The following is a 13,063-nucleotide window of genomic DNA, read 5'->3' as shown; positions in this document are numbered from 1 at the left end:
CCAACTCCTATCGCAAATCCAGACTTATCAAAGTTAAAAATATCATCAGAAACGATACCCCATTTTGCATTAGTATTTTCAACCAAATTAAAGCACGGTTTAATAACTTTAGGGTCCTCTGATAGAGCCCTTTGATAGTTGTATTTACGTGAGAATTAAGTTAAGAGATTTGGACGTCATTTGATAAATTGGGAAGGCCAATTAATCCCAACCTGAGAAGGTATATTTTTCCGCGCTTAAAGCAAAATATTGGCTATATCTCGCAACATAGATAAATTGAGAGCTGCACCTCTTATATCTATATCCAATAGCCATTTTCCAATAGACTCTTCTTCTGATTGAGTAAATATATACCCATTTAGCCGTTTTTCTGTCGTAGATTCACGCCTATTAAGCCGGGCCTTCAAAGTTGAGACCGGTAGTTGAAAAGACCGCGCAGCGGCCGCAGCAGAGGGATATTTACCATCTTTTATAGCTTGTATAGCTAATAAAAGACAACCCTCCTGTTCGATTAGCTTTTTTTTTTCGATCAGAGCGTTGGGGTGGCATATTTGTTGTGGTTAAAAAAGAAGTGCTGTTTTGAAAGTGGATTTTTGATGAGGCCGCTCGGGCGACCGTGGTTCACGTTATAACGACCCATCATCGAGCCTCAATATGTATGTCTCACTGTTTCCACCAATATACTTCATATTCGCTTTCACCCCTACTACACGATACTTTCGCCATTGGTCCGGACGACCACGTTCCGGATTGTTCTCCTCTGCCACGTCAGCTTGACCCCTGCTGGTTGAATTCCATACACGAAGGATATACGACAAATGACTAACCGTCCTTCATACGGTACAGAGCGCTCCAAGATACTGCTGTACTTTTTGCAAGCTGAAGCCATCAACTTCGCATGGAAAACCTGCTGTCACAATTACCAAAAGTTCTGATGCATCCGAAGGACTTAATTTCTCCTATCAAGCAACTGGCTATAGATTAGCATAGGCTCCATAACAAGCTGAACGCCGAGCTTTTTTTTTTTACCAATATTTGTTGTTCCAAATCGACACTATCGTTAATCGGCTTGGGTAGATAGACAACACTCGCTGGATTTATTCTTTGATACTCAAATTGCTAATTTTAGTGATAAATATAGGAGATGAAAGGAAGTGCCAGTGTGATTTTGTTAGTTCTGAAAGATATAAACAAAGAAAGGCAAAGGACCCAGGGGTCTAGGGTTGGGGAACAAAGGAATACAAAGAAGCAGAATCAACAAAAAAAAGAGTCATGATATAGACGGGGTCGTAGTACTAGTGGGGGCTACTAAGGCGAATTATGGTTTCAACCATGAAATACTATGTGACAAATATCATTTTAGAAACAAAGCCTCTCGGCAGGTAATTGTATATCCAAACTCAATTGAAGTCATGTACAACAAGTATGATAAAAAACTGAAGATAAAGAAAATAAGAAAATAAGCTAGGCATTGGATGCGCAGGAGAAAGGCTTATGTGCAGTTTGCGCATTGATACGAATACTTGTCCCCGTAGCCCAAAGACCCATTCCGCACTGTGATTCGTCAGTATTTAAATCCTGCCAAGCAAAATGAAACAGAAAACTTACAATTAGACAACAAAGAGCGACAAGAAAGACATTAAGTACCGTTAAAGCGATCTTGCGCTTGCTAGAAAAGTACTGTCCTCGGTTCATATGCAGCCAGAAGAGGCCCTCTAAGCCGAACGAGAACCAACTACAGAACGCCGCCGCAATCATGTTGAGCAAGTCGTTGAACACGGGGATCGCGTTTGCAATCAACCATGCAATGGCCCACATCAGGAAAGTAATGAGCACCCAAGTACCGTATGAACGGAAAGATTTTTCGTTCATTTTGTGGGTCCCACGGAAGAGTCGCACGTAAATGCACTTTGCACCGACGTGGCAAATGACCACACCAGCAATGACAATTGTGCCAATAGAGATGCCAAAGGCTACCTTTGAGACAACTTCGCTCGCACTCAGAAGGGCAGGGCTAAGGACACCCGGCCCAGCATATCGGTAAATCACAAGGGCAGTAATAATGTAGAGAGTTGTGTCTGTTGCTTGGAAGGCTATTAGCGCCTTGGGGTAGTCAGTTGGATCAATCAGCTCAGATTGGAAACTGAAGAATGACATATGGCCGGAATAGGCAAGGACAATGTTCAGAGTAGCCGAGAAGCCATTGATAAGAGTTGGGTGAGTTGTAGCGTATGCTACAGGATTAGGTCTTTCAATACCAATGGCGATCATAGTGATCATCACAGCGGTGAAAACCGATAGAGAAGCTGGAAGATGTTAGCTCTGTTTCAATAGAAAGGAGGAAATATTTCATACAGATGATGCCCAGATATGAAACTTCCTCTAAGCGCCTTGACAAGGTGAGCATGAAGCAGAGAATGGCTCCAACCAAGCAAAAAATGATAGTGCAGGCACCGTGGTTCGTAAGATCATTCATCATAATAGAGAAAGTCAAGATATGAGCGCCCATAAGAAAGATGAAACAAAGGATCTGGGCAACACCGAAGATCTCACGACCCCAAGCGCCAAATAAAATCTCCGAAGCGTCCGACATGTTGTGGACCTGGGGGTATCGCAACTTAAATTGGCCGACGACATATCCAGTATAGGTCGTCAAAGCTCCAATTCCAATGATAATAATACAGCCACTGCCTGGGTCAGTACAATTTCAAGTGCCACATTGGGAAGATCTCATCAGACGTACGGGACCAAGCCCAAGGTTGCCATGGACGATGGGAGCGAGAGAACTCCCAATGAGACGGACTGAGCAATCATCACTAATGGCTTGTTAGCTATAATGATTCAAAATGAATCCAAATGCAACACAGGACGTATTTACAAACTGCACAGTTCCTGTACGCAGGTTTATTAGCTTTGTGCCTTATATGCAGACTCGGTCAATATAAACTTACCACCATTTCATAGTCCTGTAGCGCACCCCACCGACTTCTTCCCCAGCACCGAAAGGGTCTTGCGACTTTTCAGGATCCATGACTTTCTCCATATCTTTCTCCATGTTGGCGGTATTGTCGAGTCTCAATTGAATGTTGTATTTTGACGTTGACTCATTTGACGGCCAGCTTCGAGAAAATCTCTGTTCTCCATCGCCCCACTATCTTTTCTGGGCATGACACCGACGGGAAAGGCCGCGCCAAGCAACATCTGCAGAGATTTTCATAGTGTTAATTTGAGCAGAACGTCTAAATTGTTTGAAATGAAACGATGTTGTTATTTCTTAGCTTCGGCTAAAGGATTCTTCATGCAGATCATCCGTGCGTGTTAAGGGAGGCCATGCAGCCCTGTGGCATTGTGGGGCATTCTTTGCTGTGTGCCCGGATAATGGCTTGTTCTACCACCCCCGAAGCGCGAGATAAGATTTTGGGTGCTGATTTCCCCGCATCGTGTGGAGTGCAAATCGGACCTTAATATTGTTAGAGCGGTTATGTTGGCTCCAGAGAAGTCAGCATTAGGATCTGCTGTAGCGGCAAAGCGCTTTCCCGAAACACGTACATGGATGTAGGTACTGTTGGAGGATACGAGCTCAGGTAAAGAGCAGCATTTCATAAGCAGGTCCCAAGGCTCTGACATATAGTTTGAAGATTGACTACTGCTAAAACAAATGACCTTCAATGATTATCAGACCCCGAAACCTAGGTTGAGTGCGCTTCGCGTGACTAGCAGGGATTTGGGTTTTTGTAGAATAAGCGATTTTAAATCTCTAAAAGAAATAATCTCAGTAGCGTGTGACCAGGACGACTCGGATACGACAAAATGTAAGTTGAAAGACACCATTGCACGCCATATGTAAGTACACTCTGCCAGACCTAAGAATACATGACCCATCGACCAGTGACATATACTACCTAGTAGACCATGGATCAATCTTTCAGTGTGTGTTATGAAGCCACCTTGGTGGAATAAGGTCTTTGAACATCAATCAGAGACTCCACAACCTTTCCTTTCCAGCATATCTGTTGTCCAGCTCATTCTTGATGTCCATCGCAGCCGCCAAACTCACGCATATCACGCCGGTGACAGCAAGAACATTCACTCGTACAATGAGAGAAAAGATATACCGTCGGTCGCTCTCTCTGGATGTCAGTGTAAGCTCTGATCTTTCCACAACATCCACACCCATAGGCGCAACATCCCTGCCGAGCTACACATGCCAATTTTCCATCACGTTGGGAGTAACTCGATTCCTTTCTCTCATCTTCACGAATCCAAGGCCCACCCGGGCAGTCATGGGATAAGGTTTTTAGTCTTTGCCAGTTATCGAGAAACTTCTGCGACATGTGCTTTGATTCTCGCAGGTTTCTATCGAGATGGTTGTGCTCTGCAGGTGTCGCTTTTCTGTGGGTGTTTCTCTGGAACGCAATATGCTCTGCCAAGTATATGTCTCGCTGTGCAAAACCATTGCCCTCAAGTAGTAACTTCTTCTTCATCTTCAGGAGTTTGATTTGAGCGTCTGCATGGGGTCCCGAACACAATGATTTTGCAATCGAGTTCATGAAAACGACAAGCCAGTCTTGATTCATTTCGTGATAAAAGTTCTCCAAATAATGCCACAGATCGATACCGAAGAAAGAGAAAGCCTTTGTCATGGTGAACACCAGAAGATACAGCATGCTGAAGAGTACAAAACTCGTGACAATAGCGGCGGAAGAAACAAAGATATAAAATTAGAGATTCGCGGAGAAACTCCGATGTCGCATTGTCCATCGTGATATTCATTGCAGCCACCACTGAGTAATTCAGGAGTGTTGAAGACGGCGAATTCAAAGAAGAAGAATTGATGAAAGAATAATGAGGCTATGTTAACGAGTTCAATGTTGGGATACAAACTTAACATGGGAAGGTGCGGCTCTGTCTAGAGATCAATCTCAGTGCGCACTTGCATGTCTAGGCAAAACTAATGAAGAATAACATTTTTGCAAGAGAATATTCAACTTCTAAAATTGTCAATATGAAATTTCCCATCCTAAACCATTAGTGTTCATATCCCTCGTACTCACAGATTCTTCAAAACAATTTGAATATGGAATTGACAATCTCGAACTACTAATCAATCACCAACCATGAATCAAAAATCACTTACAAACTCCCAACTGTCAAGTGTATGCCCGCTTTGGTAATCGGAGACCACCCAGTCGCCTGAGACAATTCCACCACGTAATGCGCTTGTATGGGATCCAGATTGCGACTCCGTTGCTCCATCGGAATTAATCGACGAAATCAAATCTCTCCCACTAGAAGGATGGTTATTCCCCGTAGGTTCTGCGCCCTCGATGGTCACGGAAGAGCCTTTATGCCCCAAGGGAAATTTCGCCAAGAACATGGACTATGATGCACCATTATGTTAGCCCTAGATGCGAAAAAAACGGTCATAGAGAATTCAAGCTTTAAGGAAAACGAAGTTTACTTACACAAGCAGCCTGTGTCCCAGTATTAGTTAGCCCTGTCGGCTGAAATTTCCTGTGCGAAATGGATCAGCCACAATGCGCCCACATCAAAAGCTGACGACAGCACGAGACGCAAAACCATTCGTCCGACCTCGCTATTGGGTGAAAAACAAACGAGTGGACGGAGGTAAAATACGACAGTTATAATGAGCTGACGATACGACGGGAAGGGGTCAATCCACTCACATCAGACCATCGCGCATATCGCCACGATAACCCATCGTCAGAAACGGGGGGTTTTCTGTTCTCGTCGAGCGCCCGATCCAATAGTCTACCAGAGCCCAACACTCCAGCTCACTGTTAACCTTCATATTTGATGCTCGAATGCAGCGATAAAAATTTATCTTGTGATACTGATCCCGCATCATGAGTTGAAGGAAGCTTCTCGAGGCGATCGTAGACTGTTTGCGAATGCTGCTCGGGTTGCCATCAATTTTAACTTGCAACAGGACACGAACGGGTCGATCTCGAAGGCGAATAGTGAGTTCAAAGAGTGAAAGGTGGTCTGATAATTGGGTAGGAGATGCCGCAGTACTAGACTGAGCTTCTGTTTCGATGTCTAGCATCTCACCCTCAATATTCTGACGGATTTTGGCTTCAACATCTGCCGCAAGGCTAACTTGTCTCTTGCCCCACATTTGGCGCCTCGTGTCTTGTTCCAGCTGTGTCCGTTTATGCAGTTCATTTTCCTTGCGCGTTCTAATGTCCAGGCGTACTTTCGTAACTGTGGCATCAATGAAAAAGTTAGTGTTCGTGGATTCAAAAAGGGTCAATGACCAAGAATCATACACTCTGTCGATTTCCATGGAAGTAAGACTGTGTCAGAGTGTATATTCTCCTCCATTAACGGACTTGTTCGCGCTTCTTCGAACACCCTGTCGAGCGGTTAATGAAACATGAAAAAAAAGGTTGGATTCAGTAAGAGAATCCACATACAGTTCATCATCTCTCTGGGACACGATATAAACAACCAGTGGGACCTTGTTGACAAAACTGCCTTCTGGAATATCCCCAGTACAATAGTCGATGATCACCTGGCTTTTCCAGTCACTCCCTAAGGAGGGAAAGTGGACATAGGTATTCTCGCGATGAACATTCCGAGCGGCTTTATCGTCAAAGAAATTATTGACAATATTCAGACACGTCTCTTTCAGCTTGTTTTCCGATTGCCTACGGATATTGGGTCGACTGTGTAGGATAATGCGGAGCGGAGATGCAACCATGAGTTGTGCAACGGTCGGCGTGGAAGGGGATACATCATCCAGCGCCATGGCCTATGAATCAGAGGAAAAGAAAAAGAGTGAGATTCGACGGATGGTCAATTTATGTGGCTAGCCACAGTGGCTTTGAGGGGTATTTGTTGTGAATGCACGGTGTGACGGTGGCTTAGAAAGATAGCCAGCTGAGCCGATCCTTCATGCATATACAAAGCTTAACACTCACTTTATAGGTAACAACTAATCAGCCCACTACTTTGGGCTGCCTGGTCAAAAATTCTTTTGTTTTTTGCCGGTTTTGAAAATGCATAAATTGTACTATCACGCCACTCGCCAGAGTACATACCTTTCGTGGGCGGCATTGAGCTTCTTTCTAGTAGTCATTGTTACGAATGGGTTTGAAGTCTTTTTGAACGGCCATTGGTCAACCGAGATATTTATAAGTTCTTATTTTGGCATTGCATTCATTGTTGCTCTTTACTTTGGGTATAAGGTTATCAAGAGATCCAAAATTGTCTCATTGCAAGATATACCTATTCGTGAGTTCATTGAAATTGCCAACGCCAACCCTGAAGAACTACCAAAGCCAAAGAAAGATTGGCGTTCTGAGAACTTTGTGTGAATAGACGTGACATTCTCACCTCGCAAGAAATATGAACATGTACTTCAAATTAAATGAAAAAGGCTCAACCGCTCATTTCCCCAAACATGAATTATTCCTCTGGGGAGATTTCATGTGTAGTTGAATACCGGAACTTGAATGCTTCAAAGCTTGCCATTCAACCCCCCATTCTCCTAAGCGCGACATGAAATTGTATGATAAACATTAAATTTATTATTAATTAAAATTAATCTATTCGTCCAAGACAGGACTCAGGTGCATCATTCCAACGTAATATATTCCGGAGGCGACAACGAAATATCTTCATATCTTGGCGGGTTACTAAAAGCAACAGCCTCAAAGTCGCACTTTACGCCATTCTCGATCAAGAGAGGAAAAATGGCGGATAAAGTAGAGCGATGTGGTTTCCGGTCCACCAAATTATTGGAGCGAGTATCAAATGTATCTTCACCCGTGATGAAGTCAAGTTTAAGTCGATGCTCCACGATAATCACATTGCTTTCATCCATTGGGGAATCTTCACCCGAAAGTCCCAGCACCCTCGATGGGGTAGAAGTATAGAAAGTTTCATCAACTCTGGAGCTCAGGTGTGCGGTCTTAGGAATGGAAATTTCAAGCGGGATATCGAGAGTCGAATCTTGTTCTTCTGATTTTTGATGCCGTTGTTTCACCAACGGATTGTGGTGTGATGACCAGTAGCCTTTATGTTTTCCACTGCATATCTCCCGAACTGACTCTTCTTTGAGAAAATCGGCGTTATCGGTATATTGGAGGTTGTTTTCATCTTGGGTGACCAGTCTGGTAACCTCTTCCACACGCCAATGGATCGTGCGAATCGTAGCGCACTTGAATTCAGAATCGCGTTGTGTCATAGTCATTGCTTGCCGGAGAGAGATATTTGCACAGGCTGATAACCAAGAATTTGAGTCGACTGGGATGTCTTGAGAAAGAGTAATTTGATTGATGACAGGTGACTTGGAATATGATCGGATATGCTGAATGGAGTGCCGATCTGGGATGAGCTTCCGTGCAAGATGGATTGGCTGAGCAGTATTGAATGAGTCCCGCCCTGGCGTGAGCATGGTGGCAATTATAGAGTATGTGATTTTTCCAAGCGAGGTAGTCGTTGTTCCAGGTGTATTCACTGGGACAGCAATGGAAAATGGAATATTGATGGAGTTGGTGCATCCAGAGGTCCTCGTCTGATCAAACAGGGAAATATGACGCGTTGTTTCATTGATTATTGCGCATGATTCAATCTTGTAAGATTCTTCTTGCTTTGTAGTATTCAAGAATGGGCGTTTGATCTTTCTTAGAAATTGGCTTTCGCGAGCCGAGATAGCTGTTTGCTTATTCTCCGACGCCACGGTTCGTATGAGACGTAGTTGTAACTGGGGAGCAGTACCGACAAGAGCTTCATTATAATGAAGCTTCACCGAGCCATTGATAGGCTCCGCATAACCATCTCCATCGAGATTGAAGTATATGTCATGTTCAGAGGGACAGACCAGCTGTAGCTTTGACGACATGGCATCGGTTGTATTGTTCTGAGAGTGAACAGCGCTTGAATGAACTGTAGAGCAGGGAGATCATAAATTTATTGTGTCTTCCGAGCACACAATTCTTTGTGGACAATTCGTCAAGAAAAATTTGTATATCATGGGGTTGTATGTAGTCCACATGGAGCCCACCATTAAGCCTAATTAGGAAGCCAAGGCGTGCGAATTGACTTTATTGTGGAGCCGCACACACAAGCTTGACAGCAATGAGCCGATCATGTGAGCGGTGCAGAGCACTCTAGAACGATCGTGGCGGCTCTCTTATGCTTAATTTAGACTTGAGGACGGGAAAGTCTGTCTGTTCTATGCGTTGTTCAGCTTGTGGCGGTCCTAGTAGCTTTAGCTCCAATGTGGCAACAGTGCGTTCGTATGCAAAACTGCCGAGTTCGCTGAGCAGTACAGAACACGTGCAGACACCCCGCCTCTAGAGCTCGGCTTGACTAATTGAATCATGCAGCAATTTGATAATATGCTATTTTTAGTAGTTTGATTAGTAGTATAGAGTAGCCCAGTGCCTAGCTACCTGCCCCTTAGGTATGTAGATTGCGTAAAATTTTCCGTTATAGGTACTGTTGTAGATAGATATCGTCACTTTTGACTTGAAATTGAAGACTATGCAATGCCATGACTATCGTCAACTCCAAACACCGGGTATTTTCCGATTCACAAAAACAAAAAGTTGACCCGCCGGTGCGAGAACCAGAATGCAAGATAAAAATTAGGGGAAAGAAGCTTTTTGGATCATGTCATCATCACATCTTCCGCGGGGGTGCTCGTGGCGGAGGGATCAGGGGGCGCATCAGTCATCATGTTGTCGCCATCTGCATCGCCGCTAGGACCATCTGCATCGCCGCTAGGAGTGACTCCATTTGGCAGACTGCCATCACCAGAAGTATTATCCGGAATATCTCTTAGGGCTTCTTCGTTTTCTGGCAACTCTTCCCAAACACGGATTGTCTTGTCCAAGCCGGAGCTAACAAGAAGTCGCTTGCCATTGATGACCCCAGAGTGAACGCAGAGAACGACGTCGGTGTGGCCCTCGATACGTTGAAGGATATTTTTGCTGACAACATCCCAACACAAAATGGCACCGTCTTCACTGCCACTTACAGCGAAGCACAATGGTGGGGAATACCGGACATCCGGCGCACCATACATGCCAAAGCACCCGGATATACTGTATTTCTTATTGACATGCCCCTGGAACGTCTTGACCACACGACTCTCAACGTAGTTCCACATGCGAATGCAACCATCCAGAGTCCACGCCAGAATATATTTGCCATTTGGCGAAAACTTGACACACGTCGCCGGCGGGTTATCCTCGTACACAAGAGTTCGGAGACATTGGCCACTGTGTGTATCCCATACCCGCACCAAGCCATCCAACGCACACGAAACGATGAGTGTACCGTCGTGTACAACGTCAATACCAGCGACAGGGTCAGAGTGGGCGGGGAGAGATTTCATGACGCGAGCGCGACGCACATCCCATAAGAAAACAGCTTCATCGTAAGAGCCACTGACGAGAATGTTTCCCTTTGGCGCAAATGCGATTTGATAGACGTAGTTGTGGTGGCCGACGAAAGGTTTGGTGTGCGCTCTGCCCTGTAGCAAGCAAGTTAGTTTTATTTATTTCTTGGTAGAGGGTTGGTGCCTCATACGGTATTCACGTTCCAAAATCGGATAGTTTTGTCATCAGACCCTGATGCAATCCACTGTCCATCAGGACTCCAGGCAAGTGTGGAGATACCCGCCAAATGTCCCTCAAATGTGTAAATCAGTCTTCCAGTCAAAGTGTCCCAGACCTTAATCGCTGCATCGGCACCTAAAATGGAGAGTTCGGGTAAGTAACACGTTTGCAATAATATATCAGAATTCGTCTTACCACCACTAGCGATCATTGAGCAGTCGGGGGAAAATTGTACAGCAGACACGCCTCGCAAGTGACCCTGGAGAACGAACTTCTCATGATAATTCAAACGCTCGGGTTTTGGGGGTGGTGCTGCATCAGAGGGTATGGGGGTAGAAGAGCGACCTGGCATATCGTCACGAATTGGCGTGTCGTTATCGTCGTCACCGGTACTCAATCGATCTTCCGAGAGACTGTCAAGGCTAGCTTGACCTGCAGGGCGATCAATTGGCGAGGGGCTGCGAGAGTTTCGAGAGGAACGCCAGTATTCATCCGCGTCCCCAGCCAATTCATCAGGACTATCTGAGTCGCTCAAATGACGGTCCTCGCGGCTTTTTCGTCGCGGGGTGATATTTTTAGACGCACCCCAGCTTGTTCGTCGTCGCTCACGTTCTTCATGGTCTGAAGGGGCAGCCAGCTCATCTGTAGAGGAACCAACGGGAGACTCACGGGTCTCCCGTCGACGTGGTGGAGAATGCGCATGGTCCATACGGAATTGAAGCCCAATCCAGGACACTGGCAAACGCGATTTAAAGATGCGATTACCCGTGAAAATGACAGGGCGCGTTTCGAAGGCGGTGAGACCAAATTTACATCACTGATCGACACTCCGCTTTGCTATTTCCTGCAATCGGTAGTCGGGGAGCTTCCCTTTTGTTCAACAATCAACAATCAACGCCCAGAACCACCAACCATGGGCTCTTCAATCATACCCGCGGAGCCTCCAACACACATCCGAATCTTGACTTTCAATTGCTGGGGTCTGAAATATATTGCAACGTACCGTCATGAGCGTCTATCCGAGATCGGACGACAACTGGCTTTGGCCAGCCCTCCACCAGAAATAGTCGGCTTACAGGAATGCTGGACACAAAAAGACTACGAGAGCATCCGAGACCAAACGAGACACATTCTACCATACGGAAAATTTTACTTTGGAGGCATATTTGGTGCGGGTTTGGCAATTTTATCGAAATGGCCGATCGAGGAGAGCAGCATGTACTGCTACCCGCTCAATGGACGGCCAACAGCTTTCTTCCGAGGCGACTGGTTCGTAGGAAAGGGCGTCGCATGTGCCCGAGTCCGCTTCGGACCTGGTACAGCCGACGTCGCCGAAGTATTCTGTACTCACCTGCATGCCCCTTATGAGCGTGAACCCAACGACTCCTACCTATGTCACCGAACCGCGCAGGCGTGGGAAATATCCAAGCTCATGCGCGGTGCTGCGGAGCGGGGGCACCTAGTGATTGGTCTAGGCGACTTCAATATGCTTCCCTCGTCTTTTGCACATCGATTGATCAGCGCCCGAAGTCCTGTTCGTGATGTTTGGCGCGAGCTGCACCCCAATTCTTCTCTCGCTGCCGCAATAAACCCCATTGAGAAAGCTAGAAACCTACCCATTCCTTCTGCGGAGTTTAACTTGCTAGAGAATGGCGCCACTTGTGATGGGTCTTTCAATACCTGGCGTTGGTCAAAAGCTTTACAGAAGCGCCTCGATAAAGGCGAAGAAATTACGATTAACAAAGACGACCCGGACCCTCGCGCGAAGCGTCTGGATTATATATTCGTTGGTGATGGTGGATATGCGCCCGAGTTTCCAGAGCCACGCTGGTCTGTCGAGTCGGCTCAAGTCAGTATGACCCAGCGTCATCCGACCCTTCGCTGCTCTTTGAGCGACCATTTCGCCGTTGAGGCAGTCATCACTCGCTTCCCTATCGGAGATTCCGTTAAATCAGAAACGAGATCTCAGTCTCTTCATAGTACAGAATCTAAACACGCCTCTCCCTACAGTGGCCTTACCGCAGAAACATACGACGAAATCTTCGGTATGATTGATGCCTACGTATTTCGAGAACGGTCGCAACGCCGCTGGCGCCTTGCGCATTTCTTGTTGTCTGTGGTAGTCTCTATCGGATGCTTCGTCGGTGTTTGGTGGGTGGGCAGTCGTACCTACATCGGCTTCATCCTTATCTTGCTTAGTACTCTGAACTTTGGAGCTGGAATTCTGGATGGTCTCATTGGGGGCTTGTTCGTATCAAGTGAGCTTCGTGCACTTAAGGAATTCGAATGGGAGGTGCGCAACGCGAAGGATTTACTTCTTGCTTCTGACAAACGGGGGCAGGACAAGGAGGACTAACGAACTATGATTGAGCGGAGGCCCAGATACGTTATACCGAAACTTTAGAAGACTATTCCATGTAATATAACTAGCAGCTACACATCATTTAATACTACTGCAGTACATAATACCG

The 13,063-nt window shown here is 45.8% G+C and overlaps 6 protein-coding genes across 6 annotated transcripts; 1 reads left to right on the top strand and 5 right to left on the bottom strand.

The window, feature by feature from the left end:
- Positions 1-1,464: 1,464 nt before the first annotated feature.
- N7478_008508 (Amino acid transporter transmembrane) lies at positions 1,465-3,055 on the bottom strand (the record flags this gene model as incomplete). The annotated part of the gene is made up of 6 exons (XM_056924722.1): positions 1,465-1,554; positions 1,609-2,306; positions 2,356-2,687; positions 2,744-2,816; positions 2,879-2,892; positions 2,952-3,055. The coding sequence occupies 6 exons, from the start codon at positions 3,053-3,055 to the stop codon at positions 1,465-1,467; spliced, it is 1,311 nt and encodes a 436-aa protein (XP_056777448.1).
- A 1,854-nt stretch (positions 3,056-4,909) lies between these two features.
- On the bottom strand, positions 4,910-5,377 carry N7478_008507 (uncharacterized protein; the record flags this gene model as incomplete). Its single annotated transcript, XM_056924721.1, has 2 exons — positions 4,910-4,951; positions 5,138-5,377. 2 exons carry the CDS (start codon positions 5,375-5,377, stop codon positions 4,910-4,912), a joined length of 282 nt encoding a protein of 93 aa, XP_056777447.1.
- Positions 5,378-5,683: 306 nt separating this feature from the next.
- N7478_008506 (uncharacterized protein) lies at positions 5,684-6,772 on the bottom strand (the record flags this gene model as incomplete). The annotated part of the gene is made up of 3 exons (XM_056924720.1): positions 5,684-6,225; positions 6,291-6,376; positions 6,438-6,772. The coding sequence occupies 3 exons, from the start codon at positions 6,770-6,772 to the stop codon at positions 5,684-5,686; spliced, it is 963 nt and encodes a 320-aa protein (XP_056777446.1).
- Positions 6,773-7,600: 828 nt separating this feature from the next.
- N7478_008505 (uncharacterized protein) lies at positions 7,601-8,869 on the bottom strand (the record flags this gene model as incomplete). The annotated part of the gene is made up of 1 exon (XM_056924719.1): positions 7,601-8,869. The coding sequence occupies one exon, from the start codon at positions 8,867-8,869 to the stop codon at positions 7,601-7,603; it is 1,269 nt and encodes a 422-aa protein (XP_056777445.1).
- Positions 8,870-9,640: 771 nt separating this feature from the next.
- Positions 9,641-11,301, bottom strand: N7478_008504 (WD40 repeat domain-containing protein; the record flags this gene model as incomplete). Its single annotated transcript, XM_056924718.1, has 3 exons — positions 9,641-10,507; positions 10,564-10,727; positions 10,788-11,301. The coding sequence occupies 3 exons, from the start codon at positions 11,299-11,301 to the stop codon at positions 9,641-9,643; spliced, it is 1,545 nt and encodes a 514-aa protein (XP_056777444.1).
- A 204-nt stretch (positions 11,302-11,505) lies between these two features.
- Positions 11,506-12,948, top strand: N7478_008503 (inositol phosphosphingolipid phospholipase; the record flags this gene model as incomplete). Its single annotated transcript, XM_056924717.1, has 1 exon — positions 11,506-12,948. One exon carries the CDS (start codon positions 11,506-11,508, stop codon positions 12,946-12,948), a length of 1,443 nt encoding a protein of 480 aa, XP_056777443.1.
- Between the last annotated feature and the right edge of the window lie 115 nt (positions 12,949-13,063).

The sequence above is a fragment of the Penicillium angulare genome, assembly GCF_028827245.1.
Source record: "Penicillium angulare strain IBT 27051 chromosome Unknown utg000005l_segment0_segment0, whole genome shotgun sequence".
Taxonomy (NCBI): domain Eukaryota; kingdom Fungi; phylum Ascomycota; class Eurotiomycetes; order Eurotiales; family Aspergillaceae; genus Penicillium; species Penicillium angulare.
This window is presented reverse-complemented; position numbering and strand designations above follow the sequence as displayed.